The following is a 16053-nucleotide window of genomic DNA, read 5'->3' as shown; positions in this document are numbered from 1 at the left end:
CCATCAGCAACAGCTTGAGAGAGTACAGTCTAGGCCTCCTCCGGTACTTGTGGCAGCACTTGTTCAACCGTATCTTACATCATGTGGGAATAACGGCCCAAAAGGCATGCCGTGTTCACAGACCGCAATGCCAGACTGAAGGAAGAAAACATCTTCTTCCCAAGTTGGTCCAGCCTCTTGGATTCCCTATCCAGTGGTGCGGAAAGGTACACACCCTGGTATGTAGATGCTTGGATAACTAGGCTCTCAAGGGTAGGGTAATGCGTCAGGAACACTGGGTCAGTTGGAGCAGGTCGATGGTGGCGGACAGTAGTCCTTTACACAGGTGCCCCTGTGCTGGGTTTGGCCCAGGTACATAGCAGGACACCTTTAAGGCCTTCATTAAACGGCAAAAGGGGCTCAGAGAATGAAGTCCAGGGCTGAAATACCTCTGTCAGGAGGTTAGTCTGACTGCCACGAAAGCAGCTCGAGACCCAGGTCCTCAGCCACTATTCGCACCACCATAGAATAGGACGCTCCCTCCTCCATAGCCACGGTGGGGGGAGAAAGCATGCCATGGGGCCTGAGGGCCCTCCAGCGTGGTCAGACTGCCCAAAAATGAGGAGCATGGCCTCATAAAACTCTTGAGTTGGACAGGGGTCGCTCTGGCTCCCGGAAACTCGGGGAGGCATGGAGCCGACCCAGACACAGGCTTCTTAGATGAAGGCCTAGAACGATTTCGCTCAGTTTCCCTCATCTCATCGGTCGATGGACTGGGTGAAGTCAAAAAATGTTTGTTCTTCTTGGTCTTCTTCTTGTGCCTCGACTTACCCGAGTGTCCCGAGGACTTGGAGTGGGACTACGATTAGGGGAAGCTCTGCGGCTGATCTTGGGACCTTACTCTTGACCGAGATCGAGACCTTCATGGAGGCAAGCACTGGGCCGCAAGGAGATTTAGGGACCACTTATGCAATGCTTTCGAGTTCATGGCCTGACACTCGGAGCATGACGTTGGGTCGTGGTCGCTCTCCAGACACCACAGGCACACGAGGTGCGAATCCACCACGGATATTGCCCGATGACAGGATCCGGAGAGCTTGAACCCTGTCTTACGCGAAGTCATCACTGACGCACCAGGAGTGTAGGTATTCAAAAATGTTCAACAAAAAGTCAATAGATCAGTCAAAAAATGACTCTATCGAGCTCTCCTTCGTATCAGCACTAAGCTAGCGCAGAAAGAAAAGAAGTGATGTCAGTGTGCCAGGGTGGCACCTATTTGCGACATCATATCTGGCGCACTCAACGCCGACAACGGGTATGGAGCCAATCGACACCACCTTACGGCGTGCAGGGGTACTGCTCAAGAAAAATCTCCAGTCCAGACTGACACCTGGGGGAAATTCTAAGGTAAGGAATCTGCAACTAGGGGGTAGATTAATGGAAAGTGGCGCTGCACCGAGTGCCTCGCCACTTTCCCAGCGCCCCTTAGCACCCTCCTACCGCCACCACATGTGCGACGCATTTAAATACGCCGCACCATGGCGCATGGTAGGCAGCAATAGTGCCATTTTTTATGACGCTATTGATGTACTCTGCAGGAGGAGCGCCAAAATATTGGGGCTACTCCTGCAGAGTACAGAGGGGCACATTCTAAACGATGGAAGCTCCCTTTTAACGCCTGCTCTTGAGGAGGTGTAAAAGTGCCGTAATAAATGGTGCAAGGAAATCCCATAGATTTCCTTGCACCATTTTACCGGCTCCCCTAATGGGGGAACATCCCCTGTGCATACATTATGCCTGGCGCAGGCATAATGTAGAGCAAAGGGTTACAGAGTGGCGCAATGCATGCATTGTGCGACTCTGTAAATAGGGCACTGGGATTTTGTCCTTGATGGGCCACATTAACGTCAAAATAATTGACATTAATGTGGCGCAAGGTGGCGCTAGGGGCCTATAAATAAGCCCCTCTGTGTCTCTATCAGATATTAAGGTTTTGGCAGGGGAAGATAAGAACTCAAGGTGGACAGCCTAAAACAAAAAAAAAACAGCAAATGAAAAGTAAGAAAAGCAACGGGCAGAATGCATTTCTAGGTCAACTTTCTAAATGTCCCCAAGATGTCTTTAGCATACCAGACAGCTGCGCTCTCTGGTAGGCTGCGACATAAAAATTACATTAAGGTCAAAAGACACCTGTGGCTCCTTCCAATGGAATCATAAAGAGGCACCATATTTGTATACAACTTTCAACAATAATGTAGGAGGCTGGCCTGGCTTGTAGTGGGTACTAGAGGTACTTACACCTTGTGCCAGGTCCAGTTATCCCTTATTAGTGTAGAAGTGGTGTTTCTAGCAGCTTAGGCTGATAGAAGGTAGCTATGGCAAAGCGGCTTAGGCTGAACTGGGAGACATGTAAAGCTCCTACTATACCACTGGTGTCATATGCACAATATCATAAGAAAACACAATACACACATATACTAAAAATAAAGATACTTTATTTTTATGATAATATGCCAAAAGTATCTCAGTGAGTACCCTCAGTATGAGGATGAGAAATATACACAAGATATATGTACACAAACCAAAATTATGCAGATATAGCAAAAGGAAGTAATGCAAGCAATGTGAAGTTACAGTAGATTGCAATAGGAGCACATAGGTATAGGGGCAACACAAACCATATACTCCAAAAGTGGAATGCGAACCACAAATGGACCCCAAACCTATGTGAGCTTGTAGAGGGTCACTGGGACTGTAAGAAAACAGTGAGGGTTAGAAAAATAGCCCACACCAAGACCCTGAAAGGTAGGTTTAAAGTGCACCTACTACCCCCAGAGAGCACAGAAGTCGTGATAGGGGGATTCTGCAAGGAGAACAAACACCAGCAATGCAACAACAGTGGATTTCCAGACCTGAGTACCTGTAAGACAAGGGGACCAAGTCCAAGAGTCAAGACAGTGTCGAGAGTGGGCAGGAGCCCAAGAAATGCCAGCTGAGGGTGCAAGGAAGCTGCCACCTGTTGGAAGAAGCTTGGTGTTCTGCAAGAACGAAGAGGACTAGGAACTTCCCTTTTGGAGGATGGATGTTCCACATCGTGAAGAAGCTTGCAGAGGTATTCCCATGCAGAAAGACCGCAAACAAGCCTTGCTAGCTGCAGGGGTCGTGGTTAGGGTTTTTGGATGCTGCTGTGGCCCAGGAGGGACGAGGATGTTGACACTTGGATGAGGAGACAGAGGGGCGCCCAGCACATCAGGGAGCCCTCACAGAAGCAGACAGAACCTGCAGAAGTACCTGAACAGGCACTTGGAAGAAGAGTGAACCAGAGTCCACGCGAAGTCACAAAAGGGAGTTTCACGAAGCCGGAGGACAACTCAGAAGGTTGTGCACTGCAGGTTAGAGTGTCGGGGACCCAGGCTTGGCTGTGCATGAAGGAAATCCTGGAAGAGTGCACAGGAGCCGGAGCAGCTGCAAATTACGCGGTACCCAGCAATGCAGTCTAGCGTGTGGAGGCAAGGACTTACCTCCACCAAACTTGGACTGAAGAGTCACTGGACTGTGGGAGTCACTTGGACAGAGTTGCTGAGTTCCAGGGACCACGCTCGTCGTGCTGAGAGGGGACCCAGAGGACCAGTGATGCAGTCTTTTGGTGCCTGCGGTTGCAGGGGAAAGATTCCGTCGACCCACGGGAGATTTCTTCAGAGCTCCTGGTGCAGAAAGTTGGCAGGCTACCCCCAGAGCATGCACCACCTGGAAAAAGTCGAGAAAGCCGGCAGGATGAAGCGATACAAGGTTGCTAGTAGTCATCTTGCTACTTTGTTGCAGTTTTGCAGGCGTCCTGAGCAGTCAGCGGTCGATCCTTTGGCAGAAGGTGAAGAGGGAGATGCAGAGGAACTCTGATGAGCTCTTGCATTTGTTATCTGGTGAGATCCCCAAAGCAGAGACCCTAACTAGCCAGAAAAGGAGGTTTGGCTACTTAGGAAGGAGGATTGGCTACCAAGAGAGGTAAGAGCCTATCAGAAGGAGCCTCTGACGTCACCTGCTGGCACTGGCCACTCAGAGCAGTCCAGTGTGCCACAAACACCTCTGTTTCCAAGATGGCAGAGGTCTGGGACACACTGGAGGAGCTCTGGGCACCTCCCCTGGGAGGTGCAGGTCAGGGGAGTGGTCACTCCCCTTTCCTTTGTCCAGTTTCGCGCCAGAGCAGGGCTGGGGGATCCCTGAACCGGTGTAGACTGGCTTGCTCCCTGGAACACAGGAGCTATATCCAAGTGACCCCCACAGTCCAGTGATCCTTCAGTCCAAGTTTGGTGGAGGTAAGTCCTTGCCACCCCCGCTAGACTGCAAACCTGTGTAATGCGTGATTTGCAGCTGTTCCGGCTTCTGTGCACTTTTCCAATGATTCCTTTGTGCACAGCCTGGCCTGGGTCCCCAGCACTCCGTCCTGCAGTTCTCAACCCTCTGAGTTGGACTCTGACATCGTGGGACCCTCCTTTGTGACTCTGCGTGGACTCCAGTTCACACATTTTCTAAGTGCCTGCTCTGGTACTTATGCGGGTGGTGCCTGCTTCTCTGGGGGCTCTCTGAGTTGCCGAGTGCCCCCTCTGCCTTTTCCTCCAAGGGGACATATCCTGGTCCTTCCTGGTCCCCAGCTGCACCCAAAAACCTCTACCGCGACCCTTGCAGCTACAAGGCTTGTTTGCAGTATTTCTGCGTGGAAACACTTCTGCACCCTCCAGCACGCTGTGGGACATCTTCCTTCCAAAGGAGAAGTTCCTAGCCCTTTTTGTTGTTGCAGAATCCTTGGCTTCTTCCACCCAGAGGCAGCCTTCTTGCACCTTCATCTGGGGTTTCCTGGGCTCCTGCCCCCCTTGGACACTATCGCAACTCTTGGACTTGGTCCCCTTGCCGTGCAGGTCCTCGGGTCCAGGAATCCGTCTTCAGTGCTTTGCTGGTGTTTGTGGTTCTTGCAGAATCCCCCTATCACGACTATTGTGTCCTATTGGGGTAGTAGGGGTACTCTACTCCTACTTTTTAGGGTCTTGGGGTGGGGTATCTTGGACACCCTGACTGTTTTCTTACAGTCCCAGCGACCCTCTACAAGCTCCCATAGTCTGGGGTCCATTCGTGATTCACATTCCACTTTTGGAGTATATGGTTTGTGTTGCCCCTAGACCTATGTTCACCCATTGCATCCTATTGTAATTCTACACTGTTTGCATTACTTTTCTTACTGTTACTTACCTGTTTTGGGTTTGTGTACATATAACTTGTGTATATTACTTACCTCCTAAGTGAGGGTATTCTCTGAGATACTTTTGCCATATTGTCACTAAAATAAAGTACCTTTATTTTTAGTAACTCTGAGTATTTTGTTTTCTTATGATATTGTGCTATATGATATAAGTGGTATAGTAGGAGCTTTGCATGTATCCTAGTTCAGCCTAAGCTGCTTTGCCAGAGCTACCTTCTATCAGCCTAAGCTGCTAGAAACACCTCTATTCTACTAATGAGGGATAACTGGACCTGGCACAGGGTGTAAGTACCACAAGGTACTCAGGTACTCACTATATGCCAGGCCAGCCTCCTTCATCTATACAAATATCCATGTATTTATTAACTCATCCATTTATCCACTCACCAAATCCCACATCTATTCATCCATACAAACACTTAATAGTCTCACAGAATACAAACTGGTTCAAATGCACATACAGGCAGCAAACATATGTGTGCATGCCTGTGTATGTGTACGGAATCTCGCTGTGCTGCCTGTGTGGTTTTATGCGCATGTGGGCCAGTTAGTGTTGTGTTTGCATGTATTGCCTCTGTGCAGTTATACCTGCCTGTGGCACTTAAGTCATGTCCATGCTCTACTGGAAAGCCAGACCGAGTGGCCTTGCCTTTGCTTGTTACATTTAATGTGTGTTTTTCACCCGCTACACTTTGATAAGGCAAGGCTAATCCTATTAAGGATCCTCACTCCAAAATACCATCAAAAGTTAAGATGTTTCTCGTGGATGAGCCACCAACGGGGTTTTCTCCGAACCCCAGTCTTTACATACCTCGACATAAGCTGAGAGGGTCATGTATATTTTCTCTCTGTAAGGCGTAACCCGATTTAGTAGCAGAGAATTGTGCATGGAGCTATCCCAGGCAGCCACAAACTTATAAAATGTCCTGCAAAAAACACAAAGAGGCAAACAAATATTAGTAAAACAAATCCCCAAAATGTGCCCCACCTCACATACAGACACGTAAGGTTAGATTACTACATAGCATGCTGACAATCACAACTGCCAAGGGTGCAGCCTGCTTAAATATGCAGAAAGGACATCACTGGGTGATCAAGCGGTAAAGCCACTCTGCAACTCACTTCTCTGACAGAATGAGGGTTCCACGACTGTGACATTCATTCAATATTGTAGAAAAGGCAGAAGTTAATAGTGTTCAAAGGCATATTTGTTATTATTTCATAAAATGGTTTCTGCTATTTTCTTTGTTTGCATTGTTGTAGGAAGTAGGTGACGCTTGGCAAAAGCACTGGCCCCATGGCACTTGATTTTACCTTTGAAGTGAAGAGTGAAGTGATAAAAGATATGATGACATGTAATGAAACAACAGGGCGAAAGCAGTCCGGAACAACAACGGTGACGATTAGAACTTAAAAGCATGAACTAAGAAAGTTTTATACCGAGTTAGATATAGGGAAGAAAACAGACGAGAAGAATATATAGAGTGAAAAGAGAAGGATGATTTGCTAAAGAAGAAGGCCAAAAACTAAGGGCCACATTTATCAAGGGACAAGTTACTTACCTTCGGTAATGCCTTAACTGTTAGAGACAAAATCTAGTTGCAAATTTCTTATCTTAAAATTTCCCCCAGGCATCAGTCTGGCTCTGGAGATTTTGCTTGAGCAGTACCCCTGCCCGCTGTGAGGTGGCAGCGATTGGCTCTGCTTCATTCGTCAGCATCGTCCACACGGGATATGATGCTGCAGGTCCCATATAGGTGCCACCCCGGCACGATGACGTCAGTTTCTTTCTACAACTTTCCACGCCAGAAGTGCAGAGCCATGAAGAACACTGACCACTGGTGTAGAGGGGAGAATGGGTGGGTTGGTAAAGAATCTGCAACTAGATATCGTCTCTACCAGATAAGGCGTTACTGAAGGTTAAGTAACTTGTCCATCTGATAGAAACATCTAGTTGCAGATTCCTTAACTTAGAATAGATACCCAAGCAATAAGATCCCAGGAAATGGGTCTGTGAACTAAGATCATAGTAGAAAGTCCTGCGCAACCGAACCGGCAAAGCACCCGTCCCTTTGGACCTAATTGTCCAGGCAGTAGTGTTTGGTAAACATGTGCAAAGATGCCCACATTGCCTCCTGACAGATATCAAGGACTGAAACTCTGCATACTAACGCAGTGGTCGCGGCTGTAACTCTGGTAGAATGAACATGCAAACCTACAGGTGGCTGCTTCTTGGCCAGTGCATAGCAAATTTTAATGCAGAGTATGACCCATCAGGTGATGGTTTGCTTCTGCGCTGCTCGACCTTTCTACGCACCCCCATAACCAACAAAGAGTTGATCATTCACCGAGAACTCTTTTGTACGATCAAGGTAGAAAGCCAACGGTCTTTTTAGGTCCAGGCAGTGGAGTCTCTCCTCTTCCTTAGTAGTATGTGTGGGGGTGTAAAAAGTAGGGAAGGTGATGGATTGGCCTACATGAGAGGGCTTGACCACTTTTGGCAAAAAGGAAGCCCTAGCGCAAAGCACCAATTTGTCAGGATAGATGGAAAGGTAGGGCGGCTTAGATGACAATGCCTGCAGCTCATTCACCCTATGGGCAGATGTAATGGCCACAAGGAAGGCTGTTTTTTTTTTTAAAGCCCGGGAGGACAATTGTGGAGAGGTTCAAAAGGAGCACACATTAGGAATATCAGAAACAAATTCAAATCTCATTGAAGCACAATGAATGGTGATGGAGGGAACATATGGGTAAGACCCTTAAGGAATCTATTACAAATAGGAGACTTAAACAAAGAAGGCTGATCAGACAAACTCAAAATCACAGAGATAGCAGATAAATACCCTTTTAGAGTGGCCATAGCAGAGCCCTGCTGGACCAGGAAAAGGATAAACCACAGAACCTCAGGGTAGGGGCACAGAGGGTGGTCAACAGATGCGTCTGTGCACCATGCTACAAATTTATTCCAATGACAGACGTATACCGTTTTGGTGGAGGGACACCTGGCTGCCAAGATAAAGTTGCAGACTTCCAGCAGAAGGTCAAAACCAGTCAAATGTCACCGCTCAATCGCCCCGCAAGAAAGCGGAGACTAGACAGGATCGGGTGGAGAACCCTCCCGTGCTGCTGCAACAGAAGATCCTCCCAAAGGGGCAGTTTCATTGGAGGATCAATGGCCATGCTCAATAGCTCAGGATACCAGACTCTCTGTGCCTAGTCTAGAGCCACAGGAATGACTTGGGCTCGGTCTGTCCTGATCTTCTTGAGAACTCTGGACAGAAGTGGTATGGGGGGAAAAGTGAACAGGAGGCCACTCAAGATGAAAACTGTTGCTAGGCGATTACTGCCTTAGAAACTCCAACCTGCAATACTGTGGGCATTGTGCATTCTCTGCGGAGGCGAACAGATCTAGCAAAGGATGTCCCCACTGCTGAAAGAGACCTTGCACCACCTCCGGATGGAGAGTCTCTAGCACAGACCCGGGTACTGCCAAACTACCTTTCCCGGGGTTTCACTGCAGCTGCTGCTGCTGCCAACCCCTCAGACAGGTTTCTGCCCTCCTGGGGTCCAGCCAGACTTGGCCCAGGAAGGCAGAACGAAGGACTTCCTCAGAGAGAGGGTGTTACACCCTCTCCCTTTGGAAAAAGGTGTCAGGGCTGGGGAGGAGTAGCCTCCCCCAGCCTCTGGAAATGCTTTGATGGGCACAGATGGTGCCCATCTCTGCATAAGCCAGTCTACACCGGTTCAGGGATCCCCCAGCCCTGCTCTGGCGTGAAACTGGACAAAGGAAAGGGGAGTGACCACTCCCCTGACCTGCACCTCCCAGGGGAGGTGCCCAGAGCTCCTCCAGTGTGCTCCAGACCTCTGCCATCTTGGAAACAGAGGTGCTGCTGGCACACTGGACTGCTCTGAGTGGCCAGGGCCAGCAGGTGATGTCAGAGACTCTTTCTGATAGGCTCTTACCAGTGTTGCTAGCCTATCCTTATTCCTAGGTAGCCAAACCTCCTTTTCTGGCTATTTAGGGTCTATGCTTTGGGGAATTCTTTAGATAACTAATGCAAGTGCTCATCCGAGTTCCTCTGCATCTCTCTCTTCACCTTCTGCCAAAGGATCAACCGCTGACTGCTCAGGACGCCTGCAGTAGCAACAAAGTAGCAAAGACAACTACTGCAACCTTGTATCGCTTCTCCTGCCGCTTTCTCGCCTCTTTCCTGGTGGTGCATGCTCTGGGGGTAGCCTGCCTCCTTCTTGCACCAGGAGCTCTGAGGAAATCTCCAGTGGGACGACGGAATCCTCCCCCTGCAACCGCAGGCAACAAAAGACTGCATCACCTGTCCTCTGGGTCCCCTCTCAGCATGCCGAGCGTGGTCCCTGGAACTCAGCAACTCTGTCCAAGTGACTCCAACAGTCCAGTGACTCTTCTGTCCAAGTTTGGTGGAGGTAGGTCCTTACCTCCCCACGCTAGAATGCATTGCTGGGTACCGCGTGATTTGCAGCTGCTCCGGCTCCTGTGCACGCTTCCAGGATTTCCTTTGTGCACAGCCAAGCCTGGGTCCCCGACACTCTAACCTGCAGTGCACAACCTTCTGAGTTGTCCTCCGGCGTCGTAGGACTCCCTTTTGTGTCTTCGGGTGGACTCCTGTTCACTCCTCTTCTGAGTGCCTGTTCCGGTACTTCTGCGGGGGCTGCCTGCTTCTGTGAGGGCTCCCTGACTTGCTGGGTGCCCCCTCGGTCTCCTCATCCAAGTGGCGACATCCTGGTCCATCCTGGGCCACAGCAGCCTCTAAAAACCCTAACCGCGACCCTTCCAGCTAGCAAGGCTTGTTTGCGGTCTTTCTGCGTGGGAACACCTCTGCAAGCTTCTTCACGACGTGGGACATCCATCCTCCAAAGGGGAAGTTCCCAGTCCTCTTCGTTCTTGCAGAATCCACAGCTTCTACCATCCAGTGGCAGCTTCTTTGCACCCTCAGCTGGCATTTCCTGGGCATCTGCCCACTCTCGACATTGTCGCGACTCTTGGACTTGGTCCCCTTGTTTCACAGGTACTCAGGTCTGGAAATCCACTGCTTTTGCATTGCTGGTGTTGGTCTTCCTTGCAGAATCCCCTTATCACGACTTCTGTGCTCTCTGGGGAATATAGGTGCACTTTACACCTACTTTTCAGGGTCTTGGGGTGTGCTATTTTTCTAACCCTCACTGTTTTCTTACAGTCCCAGCGACCCTCTACAAGCTCACATAGGTTTGGGGTCCATTCGTGGTTTGCATTCCACTTTTGGAGTATATGGTTTGTGTTGCCCCTATACCTATGTGCTCCTATTGCAATCTACTATAACTTTACATTGCTTGCATTACTTCCTTTTGCTATTACTGCATATTTTTGGTATTGTGTACATATATCTTGTGTATATTTGGCATCCTCATACTGAGGGTACTCACTGAGATACTTTTGGCATATTGTCATAAAAATAAAGTACCTTTATTTTTAGAATATCTGTGTATTGTTTTTTCTTATGATATTGTGCATATGACACCAGTGGTATAGTAGGAGCTTTGCATGTCTCCTAGTTCAGCCTAAGCTGCTCTGCTATAGCTACCTTCTATCAGCCTAAGCTGCTAGAAACACCTCTTCTACACTAATAAGGGATAACTGGACCTGGTACAGAGTGTAAGTAACCCTTGGTACCCACTACAAGCCAGGCCAGCCTCCTACATTGGTTGTGCAGCGGTGGGATAAGTACTTGCAACTACTTACCACTTTGTCATTGTGTAGTTTTCATAAAACAAGTTCAGTGTATGTACACTTAACCAAAAAGTTTTGCTTTTCTTCTCTTACACTATCTGCTAAGTGCTGAAAAGTACTCCTAAACTTTCAAAAAGTATCTAAAAAGTTGAAAAAGTTTTTATTTCTGTTTCCTTAAAAAGTCCTGAAACTTTTTCTCTCTTTTTTCTGTCCCTAAACCTTTTCTATCATGTCTGATGTAGGAACTCCTCTTAACTTGGTCAATACAGCTTATGACCACCTTAACTTTAAGGGCCTGAAGAGTCTCTGCATTGGTAGAGGTTTAGTGGTAGGAAAGAACCCCTCTAGAGAATTATTGTCTAACATGCTTATTGAAAATGATAAGGCCTTAGCTGACACTTCAATTGAGAAGTTAGGAGATAGCTCACACTCTGACTCAGGGGAGCCCCCAATAAGAGTGTTAGAGGGTGCCCTTCCTAACCTGCCCCTTAGCAGACCACCTAGCATAGCTGGTAGTAATGGAAGCTCCCATCACAGTAGGGATATTTTTGTTCCTGCAGGCCAGGTTGCTAGGGTGCCAACTGTTAGGGACAGGTCTCCCTCTGTTCATTCACATCATTCTTCTGTGTCAAAGCATTCCCAACCCACCCACCCTTATGACAGAATGTTAGAAAGGGAACTCAATAGATTGAGAGTGGAAGAGTCCAGGCTGAAGCTTAAGCAGCAACAGCTGGCTCTAGACAGGGAATCCCTGGACTTAGAAAAAGAAAGACAGAGGTTGGGGTTTGGACCCCATGGTGGCAGCAGCAGTATTCCTGATAGTAATCCTGTGAAAGAGCCTGATTCTAGGAATCTGCATAAGATAGTTCCCCCTTACAAGGAGGGGGATGACATTAACAAGTGGTTTGCTGCACTTGAGAGGGCCTGTATGGTACAGGGGGTCCCTCAAAGGCAGTGGGCTGCTATCCTACGGCTATCTTTCAGTGGAAAAGGTAGGGATAGCCTCCTTACTGTGAAGGAAAGTGATGCCAATAATTTTACAGTTTTGAAGAATGCAATCTTGGATGGATTTGGCTTAACCACTGAACAATACAGGATTAAGTTCAGAGAAACCAGAAAAGAGTCCTCACAAGACTGGGTAGACTTTGTTGACTATTCAGTGAAGGCCTTGGAGGGGTGGTTACATGGCAGTAAAGTTTCTGACTATGAAAGCCTGTACAATCTAATCTTGAGAGAGCATATTCTGAATAACTGTGTGTCTGATTTGTTACACCAATATCTAGTGGACTCAGATCTGACCTCTCCCCAAGAATTGGGAAAGAAGGCAGACAAATGGGTCAGAACAAGAGTGAACAGAAAAGTTCATACAGGGGGTGACAAGGATGGCAAGAAGAAGGATGGTAAGTCTTCAGACAAAGGTGGGGACAAATCTAAAAATGAGTCTTCATCAGGCCCACAAAAACACTCTGGTGAGGGTGGTGTTTCCAAATCCTCTTCTAATCAAGTAAAGAAACCATGGTGCTATTTATGTAAAGTAAAAGGCCATTGGATAACTGATGCCAGTTGTCCAATGAAAAGCACCAAGCCTCTCACTACCACAACCCCTACTGCAACCTCTAGTGCCCCTAGTAATAGCAGTGGTGGTGGGAGCAAACCTACTAATAGCCAATCCAAAGGAGTAGCTGGGCTCACTTTTGGTAATTTAGTTGGGGTTGGTCTTGTTAGGTAGACCACAGAGGCTGTGTTAGACTCTGAAGGTGCCATTGATTTGGCCACCTTGGTTGCTTGTCCCCTTAATATGGATAAGAACAAGCAACTTCCCCTAATAAATGGTGTTGAGTTTCAGGCCTACAGGGACACATGTGCCAGTGTTACCATGGAAATAGAGAAACTGGTACACCCTGAACAACACCTACTTGGTCACCAGTACCAAGTGAAAGATGCTCATAACAACACTCTTAGCCACCCCATGGCTGTTGTGAATCTCAACTGGGGGGGGGGTTACTCGTCCAAAGAAAGTTGTGGTTGCCTCAGATTTACCTGTAGACTGTCTACTAGGAAATGATTTAGAGACATCAGCTTGGGCAGAAGTGGAGTTGGAGGCTCATGCAGCAATGCTGGGCATTCCAGGGCATATTTTTGCTTTGACAAGGGCTCAGGCCAAAAAGCAAAAAGGACAGGGTGACTTGGATCCTGGAACAATGGACCAAGTGCTCCCTAAAGCTAGGGTTAGTAATGGTAAATCCCTACCTACTATCACTCCCTCTATAGATGATTCTACTTCTGAGGAAGAAGAATTGCCCCCCCTGTGCAGAACCTTCACCAGAGGAGCTGGCAGCAGGCACTGCTGAGCTTTTGGGTGGAGGGGGGCCTGCCAGGGAGGAGCTGAGTGTGGCACAGCAAACCTGTCCCACATTAGAGGGTCTAAGACAGCAAGCTGTCAAACAGCAAAATGGGGATGTCACTGACTCACATAGAGTTTACTGGGAGGACAACCTCTTGTATACAGAGGCAAAGGACCCAAAACCTGCAGCAGCCAGGAGATTGGTCATTCCCCTGCAGTACAGAGAGTTCCTCCTAACTCTGGCACACGACATTCCCTTGGCTGGACATTTGGGTCAGATTAAAACATGGGAAAGGCTTGTCCCCCTGTTTCACTGGCCTAGAATGTCAGAGGACACAAAGGATTTTTGTAAGTCCTGCGTGACCTGTCAAGCCAGTGGCAAGACTGGTGGCACCCCAAAGGCTCCCCTTATTCCACTGCCTGTGGTTGGGGTTCCCTTTGAAAGGGTAGGGGTTGACATAGTTGGCCCCCTTGACCCTCCTACTGCTTCAGGTAATAGGTTTATCTTGGTGGTAGTGGACCATGCCACAAGATATCCTGAAGCAATTCCTCTAAGGACCACTACAGCACCTGCAGTGGCAAAAGCACTCCTGGGAATCTTTTCCAGGGTGGGTTTCCCAAAAGGGGTTGTATCAGACAGGTGTAGCAACTTTATGTCTGCATACTTAAAGGCCATGTGGAAGGAATGTGGTGTAACATACAAATTCACCACAACTTATCATCCACAAACAAATGGACTGGTAGAGAGGTTTAAGAAAACTCTCAAAGGAATGATAATGGGACTCCCTGAAAAACTCAGGAGGAGATGGGATGTCCTGTTACCTTGCCTCCTTTTTGCTTACAGGGAGGTACCCCAGAAAGGAGTGGGCTTCAGCCCCTTTAAACTCCTATTTGGACACCCTGTAAGAGGTCCCCTAACACTTGTGAAGGAGGGTTGAGAACAACCTATAAAAGCTCCTAAGCAAGACATAGTGGACTATGTACTTGGCCTAAGATCCAGAATGGCTGAGTACATGAAAAAGGCCAGTAAAAACCTTCAGGCCAGCCAAGAGCTCCAAAAGCAATGGCATGACCAGAAGGCTGTTCTGATTCAGTACCAACCAGGACAGAAGGTGTGGGTATTGGAGCCTGTGGCCCCAAGAGCACTCCAAGACAAATGGAGTGGACCGCACATCATTGTTGAAAAGAAGGGAGAAGTCACCTACTTGGTTGACTTGGGCACTTCCAGGAGTCCCCTTAGGGTGTTCCATGTCAACCGCCTAAAACCCTACTATGACAGGGCTGATCTCACCCTGCTCATGGCAACAGATGAAGGACAGGAAGAAGAGAGTGACCCTCTCCCTGATCTCTTCTCTTCCACAGAACAAGATGCTCTAGTGGAAGGTGTAGTTTTGGCAGACTGTCTTACTGCTGAGCAGAAAGACAACTGCATAAATCTCCTGGGTCAGTTTTCTGAACTCTTTTCTACTGTGCCAGGCACCACTTCTTGGTGTGAGCACACTATAGATACTGGAGACAGCATGCCTGTCAAAAGTAAGATCTATAGGCAGCCTGACCATGTCAGGGACTGCATAAAACAAGAAGTTCAGAAAATGCTTGAACTGGGAGTGGTTGAACATTCTGAAAGCCCATGGGCCTCTCCTGTGGTGCTTGTACCAAAGCCTCACTCAAAAGATGGGAAAAGAGAGATGAGGTTTTGTGTAGATTACAGAGGTCTCAACCAGGTAACTAAAACTGATGCTCACCCTATACCCAGGGCAGATGAGCTCATAGATACACTGGCATCTGCCAAGTATCTAAGCACCTTTGATTTGACTGCAGGGTATTGGCAGATCAAGTTATCAGAGGATGCTAAAGCAAAAACTGCATTTTCAACTATTGGAGGGCACTACCAATTCACAGTAATGCCCTTTGGTTTGAAAAATGCACCTGCCACTTTTCAGAGGTTGGTGAATACGAGATATACTGAGATATGCAGACAAGAAGTTACTACCTCTGTCTGATACAACTTCCTTAGGGAAACCCACCATGAAAAATATTCCCAGGAGGGCCTTTGCCACTGACGGTGCTGTAGGGGTCCTTAAGGGGATAGCTTCTGGATACCTTGTGGCATGGTCCACCACCACAAGGATGAATCTATTGCCAGAAGCTGTTGGAGGGTCAAGGGGGCCAACAATGTCAACTCCTACCCTCTCAAAGGGCACCCCAACCACTGGCAGTGGCATTAAGGGGGCCTTTGGGGTGCCATCAATCTTGCCACTGGCTTGGCAGGTGACACAGGAGCAACAAAACTCCTTTGTGTCTTCTGACATGTGAGGCCAGAGAAAATGGGGAACAAGTCTGTCCCATGTTTTACTTTGCCCCAAATGTCCAGCCAAAGGAATGTAATGAGCTAGAGTTAGGAGGAATTCCCTATTCTGTAGGGGGATGACCAATCTCCTGTTGGCACCAGGTTTAGGGTCCCTTGCAATATAGAGAAGATTATTCTCCCAGTAAACTCTGTGGCTGTCAGTGACATCCCCATTCTGCTGTTCGACAGCTTGCTGTCTGAGACCCTCTAGTGTGGGACAGGTCTGCTCTGCCACACTCAGTTCCTCCCTGGCAGGCCCTCCTGCACCAAAAAGCTCAGCTGTGTCAGCTTCAAGCTCCTCTTGTGTAGGTTCTGCACAGGGAGAAGACTCCTCCTCATCAAAAGGGGAATCATCTGGAAAGGGAGGGATAGTGGATAAGGGTTTGCCC

General features: G+C 48.3%; 1 protein-coding gene across 3 annotated transcripts in view; it reads right to left on the bottom strand.

Annotated features, from left to right (window-relative positions):
• The window catches only part of KIF1A (kinesin family member 1A), a 3950406-nt gene that overhangs the window by 1188434 nt on the left and 2745919 nt on the right, over window positions 1-16053 (bottom strand). For all 3 annotated transcript variants that reach the window (XM_069213666.1, XM_069213667.1, XM_069213668.1), the window contains one exon: window positions 6042-6156. In XM_069213666.1, coding sequence (XP_069069767.1) covers window positions 6042-6156 — 115 coding nt within the window. The remainder of the gene's footprint in view (window positions 1-6041; window positions 6157-16053) is intronic.

This window comes from Pleurodeles waltl, chromosome 11 (genome assembly GCF_031143425.1).
Source record: "Pleurodeles waltl isolate 20211129_DDA chromosome 11, aPleWal1.hap1.20221129, whole genome shotgun sequence".
Classification (NCBI taxonomy): domain Eukaryota; kingdom Metazoa; phylum Chordata; class Amphibia; order Caudata; family Salamandridae; genus Pleurodeles; species Pleurodeles waltl.
This window is presented reverse-complemented; position numbering and strand designations above follow the sequence as displayed.